The 18,334-nt window shown below is 39.3% G+C and overlaps 1 protein-coding gene across 3 annotated transcripts in view; it reads left to right on the top strand.

Annotated features, from left to right (window-relative positions):
- TRAPPC11 (trafficking protein particle complex subunit 11) overlaps window positions 1-18,334 on the top strand; it is a 51,898-nt gene that overhangs the window by 31,073 nt on the left and 2,491 nt on the right. The window contains exons 22-29 of one of the 3 annotated variants that reach the window (XM_083367445.1): window positions 7,334-7,455; window positions 7,854-7,973; window positions 8,766-8,831; window positions 8,913-9,069; window positions 10,768-10,879; window positions 16,266-16,357; window positions 17,490-17,623; window positions 18,019-18,186. In XM_083367445.1, the coding sequence (XP_083223571.1) occupies window positions 7,334-7,455; window positions 7,854-7,973; window positions 8,766-8,831; window positions 8,913-9,069; window positions 10,768-10,879; window positions 16,266-16,357; window positions 17,490-17,623; window positions 18,019-18,186 (971 nt within the window). Of the gene's footprint in view, window positions 1-7,333; window positions 7,456-7,853; window positions 7,974-8,765; window positions 8,832-8,912; window positions 9,070-10,767; window positions 10,880-16,265; window positions 16,358-17,489; window positions 17,624-18,018; window positions 18,187-18,334 lie in introns of those variants that run through there. The other 2 variants (XR_014493040.1, XM_083367446.1) reach the window with 2 other exon arrangements.

The following is an 18,334-nucleotide window of genomic DNA, read 5'->3' on the forward strand; positions in this document are numbered from 1 at the left end:
GCCAGGAATTGAGAGGGCCAGATGCCATGATCTTGGTTTTCTTAATGTTAAGTTTCAACCCAAGTTTTGCACTCTCCTTCTTCACCCGCAACAAGAGGCTCTTTAGTTCTTCTTCACTTTCTGCCATTAGAGTGGTATCATCTGCGTATCTCAGGTTGTTGATATTTCTTCCGGCAATCTTAATTCCAACTTTTGATTCATCTAGCCCTGCCTTTCTCATGATGTGCTCTGCATATAAGTTAAATAGGCAGGGCGACAGTATACATCCTTGCCGGACTCCTTTCCCAATTTTGAACCAATCAGTGGTTCCGTGTCCAGTTCTCACTGTTGCTTCTTGACCCGCATATAGGTTTCTCAAGAGACAAATAAGATGGTCTGGTACTCCCATCTCTTTAAGAACTTGCCACAGTTTGTTATGATCCACACAATCAAAGGCTTTAGCATAGTCAATGAAGCAGAAGTAGATGTTTTTCTGGAACTCCCTAGCTTTCTCCATGATCCAGCGTATGTTGGCAATTTGATCTCTAGTTCCTCTGCCTCTTCGAAATCCTGCCTGTACTTCTGGTAGTTCTCGATCCACATACTGCTGAAGTCTAGCTTGTAGGATTTTAAGCATGACTTTACTAGCATGAGAAATGAGTGCAATGGTACGATAGTTTGAACATTCTTTGGCACTGCCTTTCTTTGGAATTGGAATGTAAACTGATCTTTTCCAATCCTGTGGCCATTGTTGAGTTTTCCAAATTTGCTGGCAAATTGAGTGTAGCACTTTTACTGCATTGTCTTTTAAGATTTTGAATAGCTCAGCTGGAATACTGTCACTTCCACTAGCTTTGTTGTTGCTCAGCTTTTCTAAGGCCCACTTCACTTCACATTCTAGGATGTCTGGCTCGAGGTCAGTGACCACCTCATTGTGATTATCAGGGACGTTAAGCTCATTCTTGTATAGTTCTTCTGTGTAATTTTGCCACCTCTTCTTAATCTCTTCTGCCTCTGTTAGGTCCCTGCCATTTTGGTCCTTTATCATGCCCATTTTTGCATTAAACGTTCCCTTCATTTCTCCAATTTTCTTGAAAAGATCTCTGGTCCTCCCTATTCTATTGTTTTCTTCTATTTCTTTGCACTGTTCATTTAAGAAGGCATTCTTATCTCTTCTAGCTATTCTCTGGAATTCTGCATTCAATTGGGCGTATCTTTCTTTTTCTCCCTTGCCTTTCGCTTCCCTCCTTTCCTCAGCTATTTGCAAAGCTTCCTCAGACAGCCATTTTGCTTTCTTGCATTTCTTTTTCTTTGGGATGGTTTTGGTTGCTACCTCTTGTACAATGTCGCGAACCTCTGTCCATAGTTCTTCAGGCACTCTGTCTATCAGATCTAATTCCTTAAATCTATTTGTCACCTCTACTGTATATTCAACAGGGATATGATTTAATTCATACCTGAGTGGCCTAGTGCTTTTCCCTACTTTCTTCAGTTTAAGCCTAAACTTTGCAAGGAGAAGCTCATGGTCTGAGCCACAGTCAGCTCCTGGTCTTGTTTTTACTGACTGTATAGAGCTTCTCCATCTTTGGCTGCAGAGCATATAGTCAATCTGATTTCTGTGTTGACCATCTGGTGATGTCCATGTGTAGAGCCGTCTCTTGGGTTGTTGAAAAAGAGTGTTTGCTATGACCATCGTATTCTCTTCCTCAACATAGTGCTTATTTACATTTTATAGATTTTATTCATCTTTATAGGGTTGGGGATAAGGTGGGGTCGGGATTTGGGTTAGTTAGGGTTAGGGTTGGGGTTGGGTTTTTTCCAAATAACATTTTCAATATTTAGCAAACAGCATAATGTCTGGGTGCATGTATTTAACTAGCAATAATAGATATAGTTAATTATCATAATATGTTAATACTAATATATATTCAAAATTACATATCACGTTCCTTTCTCTCTGACTCGTTTTTCTAGCCATTGATAGAAATTATCCCATGTTCTAAAATAACACTGAGTCTTCTTTCTCTTTAATCTTTAAAGTCAATCTATCCATTTCTGCACACTCTAAAATTCTCTTAATTAATACCTCTTCAGTTGGTAAGTTTTCATTTTTCCAATGTTGAGCAAATACAATTCTTCTGCCGTTAATATGTGTAGTGTTAGATATCTACACTATCTATCTATCTATCTTTCTTATAATTAGCTCTTATTATTCCTAACAAAAATAATTCTGGTTTAAAGTCTATTTGTTTTTTAGTCATTTTCTCCAACCATAAATGTATCTTAACCCAAAATCTTTTTGCTTTGGGTCATGTCCACCAGATATGATAATAAGTGCCTGGGTCTTTATTTGCATTTCCAACAGTTGTTTGAAGTATTTTTAAACATTTTTGCTAATCTCATTGGTGTCATATGCCATCTGTAAAACATTTTATATAAGTTTTCTTTATACGACACTGCTTTAGTTAATTTAATATTTCTTTCCCATAGCTTTTGCCAATCTTCTAATTCTATATTATATCCAAAATTCTTTGTCCATATTATCATTGTTTCTTTTACTTGTTCTTCTTCCATCTTTAAGTTTAACAGAAATCTATAGAGTTTCTTAATCAACTTTTCATCTGTTTTTAGCAGTATCTGATCAAATTCTTTCTGTTCTTTATAAAATCCCATTGTTTTAACATCTTTTTCGTATCTCGTTTGAATTTGCAGATATGGCCATCATGCTAGATCAATACCTTGTTCTTGTAAATCTTGTCTGTCATTCAGTTTGCCTTCATTGTCCAAAATAACTTTATAAGTCACAACTTTATCATAGTTAATTAAATTTGCATAAGCAAAAGCTTCCATTGTTGAAAGACATTCAGGTATCTTAATATAAATTTTTTTCTTTTATTTTTTCCCATTCTGAAAGGAGTGCATTCCTTATAAAATGGTTTTGAAAGTATCTATGTATTTTATTCTTTCCATACCACAGAAAGCTATGCCAACCAATTTGTAGGTCACCACTCACATGACGGTCACATTGAAAAACCGTGAGGAGTTGAAAAGTGATTTTGATAAAATGAATAAAGAAATTAACAATATGGATTCTCAATTTGAAAATTTTAAACAGATGATCACAGATAATCAAGAATAGAAGATAAATTAACTGAGGTTGACCAGAAACTAGATGTTGTACAAGATGAAAATCAGAAGCTGATCCAAATAAATGAAGAACTAGAAAACTCGATAACGGGGATAGAGATGGGAAAAGGCTCATACTTTTTAAGGTTTTGAAATATATTGGAAAATAAGGAAGAGGATCTCCTAGGCTTAATAACTGAATTATTGGCAGACGCATTAGGAACTGGGAAACAGCAAATGGAAGGAGAATTAGACCAGATCTGTCAAGTCAACTCAAACTATGCTAGAAGAAATAGTCCCCAGGGGAGATGAACCTTTGAAATACAAAGAAAAAGAAATTGTAGTCCTGAAACAAATTCCTAGGAGAATAAGAGAATCCTGAAGAGAATTATCAGTTTCTAACCAGGAAATTAATTGAAAAAGGAGCGAATTTCAGATGGCTGATTCCAGAAGGAATTTTAATTTATTGGGATACGAAAAGCTATAGACTGGACACGCCACTTAAAGTAATGGAATTCTTCAACAACCACAGAGCACTTTTGGAAAGAGGTGACTAAACCAAAGAAACAAGAAGAAATGGGGGTAGAAGGAGCAGTCAAACAGAAAGAGGAGGAAGAAATTAAGAATACATATGCAGAAGAAGGAGCAAGACCAAGAGATCAGAGACAGATAAGATCGACTAGAAGATTAAGACCTAGATATAACTGAAAGAGATGGAGGACAGTGGGATTTTGTCAATGAATATAAATGGACTAAATTCTCCTTCAAAAAGGAGAAGAATCTTTATACAACTACAAAAATTAAAAATGGATATAATTTGTCTTCAAGAAACACATTAAGAGACAACATTATAAATTGTTAGAACAACCGAAAATTGGTAAACTTTATTTTGCATTAGCACTTCAAAAGAAAAGAGGAGTAGCTCTATATATTAAAGAAACGATGAATCTCAAACAAATTTACGCGGATGAAGAGGGGAGAATATTAATGGTGGAAATAATGATGGATCAAAAACAGATACTGATGGTAGCAATATATGAACCAAATGACAAGAACAATTTTATCAAAAACTATATAATCTTTGTATAATGGAAGATTTTAATGCAATAACAGATGGAACTTTGGACTGCAAAAGTGCTAAACAAGGGAGAAAAGGAGGAAAGCATTTTTAAAAAAGATGGAAGAACTCTGTATACAAGATATATGGAGAGAGAAAAATCCAAAGAAATTACAATATACATTTTACTCAAATAGACATAAATCATGGTCTAGAGCTGATATGGACATATTTGGAACTTAAAACAATGATACAAGAAGGTGAGATAGAAACTAATGTTTGGGCAGACCATAACCCAATAAAGATGACTTGGAAAGGAACTAAGAAAAAATTAAATGGTCCTTGAATAAATCTATATTGAAAGAAAAAGAATTCTTACAACTAGTGACAAAAGAAATGGACTTTTTCTTCAAAATAAACAAGAAAGAAGAAACAACACTTCAAAATGTGTGGGATACGGCTAAAGCATATTTCATAGGGTTGGCTATAACTTATATCGCTAAAAAGAATAAACAAAAGAAACAACTAAGTTAAAGTTGAAGGAAGAACTCAGAAAGCTAGAGCCACATAAAAAATACTTAAGAAACAAATGGAGGTAATAAAACATAAATTTAGCTGAGATGGAAATAATGGCTCAACAGATTAAAAGGGCTAAACAGAATTTCTTTGAAAATGCCAACAAGCCAGGGGAATGGTTAGCATATAGACTGAAAAAAGAGAAAAAAAATTGATAAGCTACAAGGTCCAAAAGGTGAATTACAATTTCAAAATGATACAATCAAAAAAATTATTAAAGATTACTATGAAACACTTTATAAGGCAGAGGAAATTCCAAAAGAAAAAATACAGCAGTACTCAGAAAAAGCAGACTTTCCAAAAATTCCAGAGAACATCCGAAACATACTTAATGGGAAAATATCAATGATGGAGATTATAGAGGCTATAAAAAGGCAAAAAAGGAATAAGACTCCGCGCCCAGATGGATTACCTACAGAGTTTTATAAATCACTACAAGATGTATTAAGTCCGATTTTGAAAGAACAGTGTAATGAAATTCTCCTGGAGGCTAAAATACCAAATACATGGACTGAAGCCAATATTACTTTAATAGCTAAAGAAGATTCTGATTTGATACAAATAAAAAAGTATAGATCAATATCGTTATTAAATGTAGACTACAAAATCTTTGCTTCAATAATGGCAGAAAGACTAAATAAATTTTTGATCAAATTTATACATACAGATCAAAATGGTTTCTTACCTAAAAGACAGATAAAAAATAATCTAACAATGATTCTTGATGTGTTAGAGTATTACGAAATTCATTCAGGGAAACAGATGGCTTTAATATTCCTTGATGCACAGAAAGGGTTTGACAACATAAACTGACAATTTATGTTTCAGCAATTTGCAGAAATGGACTTTGGAAAAAACTTTATAAATGTAATCAAAACAATCTATTGTAGACAGATTGCCAAAATAATTGTAAATGGAAATCTTGCAGAAAACCTCAATATTAAAAAGGGCACAAGACAGGGATGCCCACTATCTCCATTACTATTTATACTAACACTGGAAGTACTGAATAGAAACATTAGACAAGATATAGAAATTAAAGGATTGGAGATAAAACATGAAAAATACAAATTACCAGCATTTGCAGATGACTTTGTTTTTTTATATTGGAAGATCCATTGGAAACAAGCACTAAACTTTTAGAGAAAATCGAAAAATTTGGAGAACTGACAGGGTTGACCAATAAACAAGACTAAAGTGCTAACAAAGACTTTAACAGAAAAACAAATCAGCTAACAAAAAAAATCTTCAAATAGTTAAAAAAGTCAAGTACTTGGGAATTTATCTAACAGCAAGATGTGTAACACTAAAAGAAGATAACTATGTAAGACTGCCAAAACAATATTGTATTTGGAAAAGTGGAAAAATTTCCAAATTTCAATGTTGGGGAGAATAGCAACAGTGAAAATGAATATCTTACCAAAAATACTCTTTTTATTTCAAACAATCCCTGTAAGGCTGGGAAAAGCCTTTTTTGATGAGCTGAATACAATAATACTGAAATTTATCTGGCAAGGGAAAAAAAGCTAGAAATAAAGTGAAAATGCTACAAGAAGCAAAAGACAGTGGAGGATTTGGACTCCAGGACTGGAGGTTATACTACCAAGCAACCATGGATAATGCTTAGAGCAGGGGTGTCAAACTCAATTTCATTGAGGGCCGCATCAGCATTGTGGTTGCCCTCAGGGGGCCGGGTGGGTATGGCCAGGGTGGGCATGGCCTACTGGGTGGGCATGGCTAGAGTGCGTATGGCCTACTGGGTGGGCGTGGCCAGCTCTACATCGTTCACATCAAGGGTGCCTATGGGGGCCTGGCAGGAGTGGGACAGATCTGAGGGTCTCTGGCAGAAGGAGGGTCTCTGGGCCAGGGCCAAGGCAGTGGGGGCCATTCCCTCATTGTTTCCAGGATGGCTTCACGGGCCGCATGAAACCACTTTGCGGGCCGGATCTGGCCCCCGGGCCTTGTGTTTGACATGTCTGGCTTAGAGATAAAAGACTATTGTACCTAGACTATTTATGTTTTGTGCTACTATCAGTATCCCCAGTTGACATAATCTGCCACTTCTTAGGACATTAGTTGGGGGGGAGGCAGGCTTTAGGACATTGCAACATTTAAGTGTAGATTACATTATATCTTGACTTGCCTATTCCTTCACTAGCAAAGCAAAGTCAGGAATTTTCAGAATGCAATGTCACTAAGTGACAGTCATGAACAACTAAAGTTCATAACTGAAATAATTTTCTTCATTGATAATTTTTATATTTCTAGAATTGCCTTGAAATGGCCATCCTGGGTTGAAAATTAGAGAACTTGCTGTAAACATAATGGCAATTGTCTGAAATCTTGCAAAATGTTATTTAAAATAGGTTAAAGCTAAAGCACATAAATATGTGTATGAAATTCTTAAAGCTCACATGCATTTCATTTGTTTACTGGCCATAATTCATATTAAAATTTATTACATTCATACTAAACAAAATCTTCATTATCTTGATAAATGCATTGGTCTTTCTCTAAATAAATATTTACACACAAATACATATAAAGATATACATATATTCTTCCCATATATTTATACACATTCTTTTCTCATAGGCCAAGATGCAAATTTGACTCAAAAAACACATGTAACTCTGAATGGAACAGAAATGTGTGATGATTCCTACCCTGCCTTGCTTCCTGATATCCCTCTGGGAGACCTGCAGCCAGGTGAAAAGGTAGTGTGCTATGTTATCAGTATGACATATGTAAAACTGAGTATTTTGGAGACAGTAACCCCGGTACAAAATCTGTTTGGTCTTATAATTCTTCTAAGATGACAGGATTAATTCTGTATATTATTCTTAGGATGAAGACCTGTGAATAAGCAAGCTATTAAAATAGAAAGTGATTTCAGAATGTTAGCTTCAAATAACAAACCATAATCTGCCCCTTTCCCATAGTACCATTAGAAGCAAATTAGAAAAAAAGGTTGGATTAACTTGTACCCAGAACCCAGGAATTTTTTTAAAATCTATGTGCGTTTTTAAATAGAGCAGTATTTTAAAGTATGACTACTGAAGAACTATATTAACTGCTTTTTATTTTATAACTAGTCTGTTTGTTTGTTTTACAGTTGGAAAAAAATATATATATTCATTGTGGAACAGTTGGTACTAGGATGTTTCTTGTGTATGTTTCTTACCTGGTGAATGCAGTCATTGAAAGAAAAGAAATTCTTTGCAGGTGTCACAGGGTATGTTGGAAAATCTAAGCTAAGTGTGCTTCAAGACCATCAGCTTGCACTTGATTGGGTATCATATAAACATTGCTGAAAATTAAGGTTTCAATAATATTGAATTGGTACCGGAATATTCATTTCCCTATTTGTGTGTGTGTGTGTGTATTTATTTTTTTTATTTTTAATTCCATTTATATCCCGCCCTTCTCCGAAGACTCAGGGCGTCTTACAAGCTTAGCAGTAGCCTTCATTCTATGTATATGCCTGCTTATTAGGGCTTTCACACACACACCCCAAGCGGCATTATTACAAAGTCAGCTTAATTGCCCCCAACAATCTGGGTCCTCATTTTACCTACCTCGGAAGGATGGAAGGCTGAGTCAACCTTGAGCCTGGTGGGACTCGAACCTGCACTTATTGCAGGCAGCTGGGGTTACTTAAGGAGGCATTAGCCCACTGCTCATACATACACTTCTGTATTAAATTTCTCTGTGAAGCCAAGTGTTAGGAAGAGGGGGCTTATAAATGTTTCTAATTAAATAAATAAGATATTGGAAACATATTTATAATATAATATTTACATGTTTTGGGGAGATGGTGCTCAGCATAAGTAGACCCATTAAACATTTTGAAACCTGCTAATTGTGCTTTTCTTTGGGGGAGGGGCATGCTGGACATTACTGCTATTTCTGCAGTCTTTTTATGGGGAGGGTAATAGCAGTAGTAAAGAAATTTTAAAAACATTTGCTATCAGGTGACAATCTCAGAATCAGAAAAAGAAAATAATTGTCTCTTTTTTTAATGCAGGATGAGACAGTTACTATAGAGACAGTATTCCCTTTTGATGTAGCTGTTAAATTTGTCTCAACTAAGGTATGTAGAGAAATACTGAAATAAAGCATAGCCTCATAAACAACATGAACAGTAGAATAACACTGTTTCTCCTCTTTACAGTTTGAGCACTTAGATAAAGTCTTCGTTGATGTACCATTTTTACTGATGACAGATATCCTCAGTGCTTCACCCTGGGCTCTTAGTCTTGTAACCAGCCAGTTGCAGCTTGCTTCTTCAGTGGTTCCAGTGGACCAACTAGAGTCCTGTGTGGAAAATGGTGAGACAAACTGTTTATTTTTAGATAATCCGCTTCTGGGATGGCAAAAATTACTGATTGTTGAAAAAGTACATTAATTTCATTATTTAAGTTACATAAATCTTGTATGAGGTACATTTTAAACTGAGATTAAACTTATAGTCACTGTTTTGTATTTTGCTGGAATTCTAAGAATCTTTCTCTACAACCTGGTATAAAGTACATCAAAGATAAAAATTCTGGCCCAGAATTTAAGTAAAAAAAGTTGAAACTTCCAAATCATTGCTACTGTAACGTTGTGAAAGCCAAGGTTGCGGAACATTTAACCTTCCAGATATTGCTAGAGTTCAGCAGTCTTTGAAGGTCCACAATATTTTCTATGTGTACACAAAGTTTTTCTTTGGTAGCATAATTTAGGTGAATTACTTCTTTAACAGTTAACCCTTCTTGATCCCTGAGAAATATCCAGAAACATGCTTAGTTCAAATAATTAACTAATCTTGCTATGGGTGGTTCTTTTGATTACGAGTGTTTTTGACAGTAGGCTGGATGATAGTTTGTTACAAAAGTTTCAAAATTTATCCAGGGGTCCTCTTTTGCCGATTTTCTTTTAGACTTGTGGCTTGTTTGAATTGGCTAACCCTGTTATCATTGCCCAACTTAGCAAGTAACGAGATTTTTGACTTCAGCTCATTCATCCCCTTTCTGGCCCTTTTTCTCATAGATTAAAGCAGGACTTAGTGCCTGTTTCCCTCTTCAAGTTAATTGCCCAGTCTGATACAACATTAGTTTGGATGCCATGGGGTCTTTTGCTCCATGGATGAGCTCTAAGCTGAACTGGTGCTAGGTGTCAAAGCAAAGCTTCAGGCAGGATTTTAAGGAGAGTTGCGACTTTTGGCTCTAGCAGCTGGATGTCAGTCTTGTGCAATGCCTGTTGGTACTAAATTGCTCAGACGTCACTTTCTGCTTTTCTTTCTTCCTTTTCCCAGGCACCCTCACACACTTTTGCTTAGTTTTCCTTTTGATGCTGAGGGCTAGGGTGTGGCAAAGTGAGCTAACTTGGCTAGCTGTAGATGTCCTTGACCAGGCCAAGTTGTGTCCAAAGTAGGTTAGGTTTCCTGGCAGAACCCCTTGTCCAGATTTCCACTCTTATCCCTGTTTGGCGGGAAAATATAAGCTGAACTAGTTGACTTTTTTTTCCAGTATATTTTTGGGAAGTGAGGAGCTGTTTCTGCCCAACAGCAGCCATGCCAATCAAGCAGTTTTAACACTGCCTTTTTAAAGAGCAGAGTAGTACATTTGGTAACATTCTCTTCTACCACATACTTGCTTGGAAGTTCTTCTCTTTCTCAGCTACGTAAATATCTTGACCTCTTTATTAGTGAATGTATGTGGTATAATGTTCTTCTCACTTCCTCTATCAGAGACAGCTTAGGTTAAATTCGATAAACTGGAAAGCCTTAGTAAAGTGAAGTGATGAAATGAGTGCATCATTTGATTCCTTCTATATAGAGTTCCCTCCTTTTTTCCCCACAAGAGAAAAAACCCCAAAATGGAGTTGTACTTCTGTCTGCATGTTTTTATTCTCATTCTTCTTGCTATGTTTGCTTTGTATGTGCATAATACTGTATATAATAAATGCATGAAATAGGCTTTTAAATTTACCCAACATTTCTTATTTTTTTCAACTTTTTAGACTTAACCTGACTTTTCTTTTAGTTGTTTTACAGACAGGTGAAAGTGCTAGTGAATGCTTTTGCCTTCGTTGTCCACCAGTTACTACTGGTCAAGGTGGAGTTGCTACTGGATGTTATGTAATCTCCTGGAAAAGGTAGCTGCTACTTATTTACTTTCAAGTATTCTGATGTATTGTTCACCTAGTCCAGGGATCGGCAACCGGAAAAAGGAAAAGAGCCACTCAGAACCGGTTCCGTCACACACACAAAAAAGTGGGAGCCGCAAAATGTGCGTGCGCGTGCATGCACGCTCACGCATGCGCAAAACAAGGCAAAACGTGCACCAGCCCTGCCCCCATCCACCTCCAGTATGGATGGCTCTGCCAAAAGAAAAGCAGCCGAAGCAAGCCTCCCATTGAGAGAATGGGGCGGTGGAGGCTTGCAAAACGGCGGATCGAGCCTCTGCCGGTGGCTTGCAAAACAGCGGATCGAGTCTCTGCCGGCAGCGGAGGCTTGCAAAACGGCAGATCGAGCCTCTGCCAGCGGCGGAGGCTTGCAGAACGGCGGATCGAGCCTCTGTCGGCAGCGGAGGCTTGCAGAACGGCGGATCGAGCCTCTGCCGGCGGCAGAGGCTTGCAAAACGACGGATCGAGCCTCTGCCGGCAGCGGAGGCTTGCAAAACGGCAGATCGAGCCTCTGCCAGCGGCGGAGGCTTGCAAAACGGCGTATCCAGCCTCTGCCGGCGGCTTGCAAAACGGCGGATCGAGCCTCTGCCGGCGGCGGAAGCTTGCAAAACGGCGGATCGAGCCTCTGCCGGCGGCGGAGGCTTGCAAAACGGCGGATCAAAAAACGGCCCACTCACCTTTCCAGCAGTCCTCCTCCTCCGCTGCCGCCATGTGGAGTCCAAAGAAGAGGACTGCTGGAAAGGTGAGTGGGCCGTTTTTCTGTATGCTGTGCCTTCCTCTTTCTGCTGCAAAAGAGTGGGGAGGGACAGCTTTCAATACATTAGAATAAAAATCACGTGTCTTCCCTACTGTATTAAGGCAATATATTTCTCCAGAATGATTCACCACAATCCCCACGGGTATCTCCCACCTGAACCGAAGCTGTTGTTTCTTTAATTCATCTGCCAGAAACAAAAAATCTTTCCTTTTTCTCAAAATTCTTGGAGGAATCTCTTTCAGAATCAAAACCTCCTGATTAGCCACTTTAAGTCTTTTATTATAAGAGATTTGAATGATCTCATTTCTAATTTTCTCTTTGTAAAATACACAACCACATCCCTTGGCAGTTTCCTTTGTTTAGCAATCCAAGAATTAACACGAAATACTTTTATCTATCTTCCCAAAAAAATCTTCAGGTTGAAACCCCAAAATAGGCGCCAAAGCATCCACCAACGTCTCTTCCAGATTCTCCTGCGGGTTCTCTTTCAAACCTTTGATCCTCAAGGCGAATTCCATATCTCTATATTGCATTATCATCATTTCATCTTCAAGCTTTTCCATTTTATTCTCCACTTCACCTATTTTAGTTTCCAGCATCAGATTATTTTGTTTCACTTCTTCCACACGTTCATCCAGGTTCTCAATACAGCCTGAGAACACTTGAAGTGCCATCAAAGTATCCTCCCTTATTTTCTTGCATTCCTTTTCAATAAATTCTGCCACCTTCTCAAATATTTTTTCAGACTGGATTTTTAAGGCATCGTTTAAAGCATATTGTAAATCTTTTAAAGTCAATACAGATGCAGTAGCTTCGGGGGGTAACTTCAAAGGCTGCGTTCCAGACTGCTGAACAAGCAATGCCTCCGCACTTTTAAAAACGGGTCTATGCGGTTTGGGAGCCATTTTTGCGACTGATGACTTTCAGTACACACTTTCACTTTCTAGTCCATTTATTACTTTGTAGTTAAACTGTGAAATAACCAGATCTTGAAAATAACTTTTTAGCACCTCCAAATTATAGCAAGCTCTTTTAAAGTTTGATAGACCATTTTACATATTCCCACTCAGTTCAAGCAGTCACTTTACTTTGAAGAAAAACATTTTCACTTCTTGTTAGAAAAAAAAAAAGTCCGTCAGGCGCCATCTTCCCCTTCTTTAAAACAATCGAAGTAGGAAGAGAGTGAGTTTCAGAGTTAAAGCTTTGTACTTGCTATTTATACTACTCCTGCATAAGCTCTGCTGCTACGGTAACTCAAGATGACAATCAGATCCGGCAGGAGTGGATTCAGCGTCTTGTTCTGCCTAAGCAGAAGAGTCCTTCGTTCCGGAGCATTCCCAGGCTTCGGGGGGGCTCTCACCCTTCATGCCCCAGAACAAATGTTCTGGGCCACTAGGGGAGCTCTACCCCTACCTGGAAGCTCCCCCTCCCCTCTTCGCCCAAGGAGAGGGGTTTTTGAGCGGCGGAACAGCTGATCGTCGGCTATTCCGCCGCTTCAATGGGATCGAAGGGCTGGCGGTCAAATCCGATCGTCCTTGCCGCTGAAGAGCCACCTGAAAGTCTCTCTAGAGCAGTCTTTTCTAGGGGAGGAAAAGCCAGGACGGCAGAGCCGTCCATACCAGAGGTGGACGGGGGCAGGGCTGGTGCACATTTTGCCTTGTTCTGTGCGTGCGTGCATGAGCGCGCACATTTTGCAGCTCCCAGTTTTTTGTGTGTGTGATGGAACTGGTTCCGCGTGGCTCTTTTGCTGTTTCAGGTTGCCAATCCCTGGCCTAGTCGATTAACATTCTATTTTTAAAGGCATTAACATTACAATTTAAACATTCCTCTATGCCATTTAGGCAAAACAGAAAACATCTGGACACCTGGCCTTTTTTAGCCAAGATTTGTTATTGTTTAAGAAAAGTAACAAGCATTTCAAGTTAGGTATCTGCTGCCATTCCCTTTAAAACTGTTAACCAAAAAAAATTTATGAGCATGTTCAAGGTAGCAAATATCTCTGTCTCCAGTTATTCAAAGCAGACCAGGGTATTTGTCTCTTCTTTTAAAATACCGTATTTTCTGGCGTATAAGACGACCTGGCGTATAAGACGACCCCCTACTTTTAAGAAGTTTTTCAAGGTTTTTTGTCTTATACGCTGGAAAATACTTACATGCTCTGCCCTCCCTGTCCGTCGCAGAGGAGGCGAAGGCCTGACTGGCCCCGCCGGCCCTCCTGCTGCTCCCGTGCTTCTGCCGGCCCTCGAGGCGCAGCGTTTCCCTGGCGGCAGGCAGCGCCGGAGGGCAGCCGCCACACCCGGCGCCCCTCCTGCTTCCCCCCCAGGAACTTCTCCCATTCGGCGCAGGGCGGGGCAGCTCCGCCTGCAGCCTCTTTTTTATGTGTCGCTTCCCTCTCACCGTCGGCTGAGGCGCGCTCGGCCCGGGCTCCCGGTCCCTCTTCCCGGCTGGCTTCCCGCCCTGCCCCTCATGGAGCTGGCCTGGGCGTACAGCCTCTCGGTGTGGCTCCTTTTCCTGGGCAGCCTGGCGGTGCAGCTCCTGCGCTCGGACCTGTTGCTGAGCTGGCGGCTGCTGCTGCGCGTGGGGCTGCTGGCCGTCCTGCCGCTGCCCCTCAGCGCCGCGCTCACGGCGGCTGCCTGCTGCCTCGTCTCGGCCAGCACCGCCCGGCGGAAGCGCAGCATCAGACAAGAGCAGGACTTCCCTGCCGGCTCCCGTCCGACGCTGTTCCCTCTTGAGGCAGCAGCTGCCTCAAGAGGGAAGAGCATCGGACGGGAGCCGGAAGGGAAGTCCTGCGTGCGCGCGCGTGTGCAGGACTTCCCTGCCGGCTCCCGTCTGACGCTCTTCCGTCTTGAGGCAGCTGCTGCCTCAAGAGGGAACAGCGTCGGACGGGAGCCGGCTCTTCCCTCTTGAGGCAGCAGCTGCCTCAAGAGGGAAGAGCGTCGGACGGGAGCCGGCAGGGAAGTCCTGCGTGCGCGCACGTGTGCAGGACTTCCCTGCCGGCTCCCGTCCGACGCTCTTCCCTCTTGAGGCAGCTGCTGCCTCAAGAGGGAACAGCGTCGGACGGGAGCCGGCTCTTCCCTCTTGAGGCAGCTGCTGCCTCAAGAGGGAACAGCGTCGGGTGGGAGCCGGCAGGGCAGTCCTGCACACGCGCGCACTCCCCAGCTGCTAAGGAGCAGCCGGGGAGTGCGCGCGTGCGCAGGACTGCCCTGCCGGCTCCCGCCAGACGCCACCCACTGATTTTCCGGCGTATAAGACGACTGGGCGTATAAGACGACCCCCCAACTTTTGAGGTGATTTTCATGGGTTAAAAAGTCGTCTTATACGCCGGAAAATACGGTAGCCTGAAATTTCCACCTCCCTTGCCAAGGTCCCAATCTAACTTAACTTTTTTAAACTGGAATGCTGCAAAGCAAAGTATCAGCATGTTTTTTATCTCTAATAATGCCTGTGGGCTCTAACTAAAATTTATAAGCTTTGTTAGAAAATAAAACCAGGTAGGTGGTTGCAGTAAATTGGTTCTTTGCACCTGGTTATGCTCCAAATAATACCCATTTTGTGAATTAGCAAACCTCTGAGCAGTCACTTTGCAAAAGCACCCACTGTATACTTTCAAAGTGTACCACGCACTTCCAAAAGACAAGGACTTTCTCTAGCAATGCATTTTGGAGAACAAAGACATTAGAAATAAAGTTAAAACAAGTTCCATAATAGCAATGCTGAACAGTAGACACCAAATGTTGCTCAAAGCAGAATTTTGACTGCTTTCCACAAGTTCATCTTGTGGAATACACTTAACTATTTTGAGGAGGGAGTTTTTTTTAATCTGGCTGTTTATGGCCTCTTGGTATATTGATGCCTGAAGGCCACCGAGGTGCATAGCATGGATTGGGCTGATTCTCTGGCTTTTTTTTTTTTTACTTTTTAGTTCTCCTGTGAATCTTTCTGTGCCAAACACATGATTGCAGAGCCATGTGACCATGAATTTTTCTGTTTTGATATGAATTGACCTGGCTTTCTTCAGTATCCCAGATACTTTTTCTATGGAGTCTGCAATGGTTAGAGAGCCATGATCCTGACACTTTGCAGCCTGAAATATTTTGAACCAGACTTAATTCGTATTCTGTGAAAATACCTCATAAGGCTGGTGATAAGTAGGCCTGCAGAATCCCAGAAAATATGCTGATAATTTTCTATTAAGAGTTTTATTCACAAAACAAAATCTGTCTTTAAAGTTTCTGTTCTGTATTTCACCCATATTTAACTATATGCTTTTTCTGTACATTTTACTAAGTTCAGATCAAAAAACAGTGCTTTTAGCCTATCAAGAAACCACCTGTTGGAGAAACTGATCAATGAGAGAGCCACATTTGTTTTTGTTCCAGTATTCTTTGCACATTCATATTTCATTAATTTGCTATTTTGCCGATTACTAGAAATAAGTTTATAGAATTCAGTTGTCTGACTGCTTGTGTCTTTTTGTATTACATCCTCCCATTTCAAATTTGGATTTCTTATAATTTTTCTATCTTCAATGGTTTATTTGCTGATATTTTTGTAGTGAGTACCATAATTAAAAATAAATAAATTTAATATTTTTTAAAGGAGCTCAGCTGCGGAGAACATACCTATTGTTAATACTTTAATCACGCTGCCGCATGTGATCACTGAAGGTGTCCCACTCCATGTTAATGCAGGTAATATTAATGACTTATTTATACATGACTTACAGAATTTTCAAAAAGTTTATTATAGTTAGAGGAAAGTGGGAGAAAATCAAGAAAACGTTTTGACTTGGAAACAAATATTTTCTCAGAGTAATCATATAATTTTTGTTGAAGGCTTTGTATTCTCAAACTCTCCTTTTTTAAAATATAAGAAAAGAGAAACAATTAGCAGAAAGTAGCACATTCTCAATATTTACCTTAGCCTTCCTCAAACTAGTAACTACAGTCTTCCCAGCCAGATTAGTTACTGGCCATCATTAGAAAAAGACTGCTTTGCAGTTTATTCATTGAATAACTATCCCTTTTACATTCTGTACTATTACTGTAGCGAGATTACCCATTGAATAAGTTTTTAATTTTGTACTTTAGCTTCTGTTCTTCAGAGAGTAAAAGTAACATGTGACTGAAAATCTGCAGCTGGTTTTAATCATACAAACAGAAAGCTCTTGTTACTGCTACCTTGCTCTTATCGTCAAAGATAAGGTTGCTTTTGTTTGGCTTGGTTATTCTTTTTGGTTAGCTTTTTTGATATACAGGTTCATATTTTGGTATTATGCTCATATTTAAAATAAAATAAAATAAAAATAAAATCTTTATTGTCAAAGTACAACATGTGTACATTGAGATTAGCTGAGCCTCCCCCTGTGCTCTCTCCCCCCAACACACAGTGACAACAAACCCTCCATCCCACCAGTATTGCTACTGTTACTGTGATATGGGAAAGGCTTAAAGTATTTGGTCTGACAGGTTGTGAATATGTCCAGCAGGCAACTGTTTTCCATTGATTTGTTACTGCCTTTTCAGTATACAAAAAGAAAACATTCCGTTGGCTAGCTCAATACCATTGTTTTAATCACTTTCTCGTAATGATGATTGACACATGATTAACAGTGGAATTTTCCTCTCAGCACTTTTCAGTGCTGAGTGTATGAAAAAAGAATTATGTTTTTCTCAGTCTCTCTTCTAAGATGATGTTTAAAACTTGTAATCTTTTAGTCTATGAGTATGTAATCCTAAATAGTATTTCAGTGGAACTAAAATAGAAATAAGAAATCCCATGTATTGAAAGTCATGGAAATTATTGTTGTGCTTTCTTTCCAAGATTTGCCATCATTTGGTCGAGTCAGAGAATCCTTACCTGTAAAATTTCATCTGCAGAATAAAACTAATTTAGTTCAAGATGTAGAAGTAACAGTGGAACCTAGTGATGCCTTCATGTTTTCTGGTCTTAAGCAGGTATGGATCATGATGCATCTATATTTTTGAATCTTCATTTAATTCTGTTAATGAACTATAAGTCATTTAAGAGAAATTATGCAGCTAACTTGTGTTACAAAAGAAACTTGCATTCTGCCTGCCCTGTTAAATATAAGCTAGGAAGTGAAGTTTTAAAAGTGACTTGAATGCAGTAAAAGTGACTTCCATTGAATCAGTACTATTTCTCAGTCAAGGTACTGTATATGAAATGATATTGAACATGCTTCTGATTTGGGCCTTTGATGTTTCAAAGAATGCTGCAGATTGGTAAAAAGGTTGAAAACTTTAAACTGGAAAAAGTTTCACAAACTTAGAAAACTTTTATCAGTTAGTCTACATGTAATTAAGGAACTGACTGTGGGATGTACTCTTAGATAAGACTGAGAATCCTTCCTGGCACTGAACAAGAAATGTTATACAACTTCTATCCTCTTATGGCTGGATATCAGCAGCTGCCATCTCTCAACATCAGTCTGCTACGATTTCCACAGTTTACTAACCAACTGCTTAGAAAATTTATACCAACACACATCTTTGTCAAGGTAACATATAAGAGTGGTATCAAAGCTACAGTATTTAGCATTCTTTCAACGTGTGGTTTGCTCTTAAAGGCAATATGTTATTTTAAAATGATTTTCAGTAGAATGCCAGAATGGATTTCAGTAGCAACATCTGCTGAAAATAATAAAA

The sequence above is a fragment of the Vipera ursinii genome (assembly GCF_947247035.1).
Source record: "Vipera ursinii genome assembly, chromosome: 7".
In the NCBI taxonomy this organism is placed as follows: domain Eukaryota; kingdom Metazoa; phylum Chordata; class Lepidosauria; order Squamata; family Viperidae; genus Vipera; species Vipera ursinii.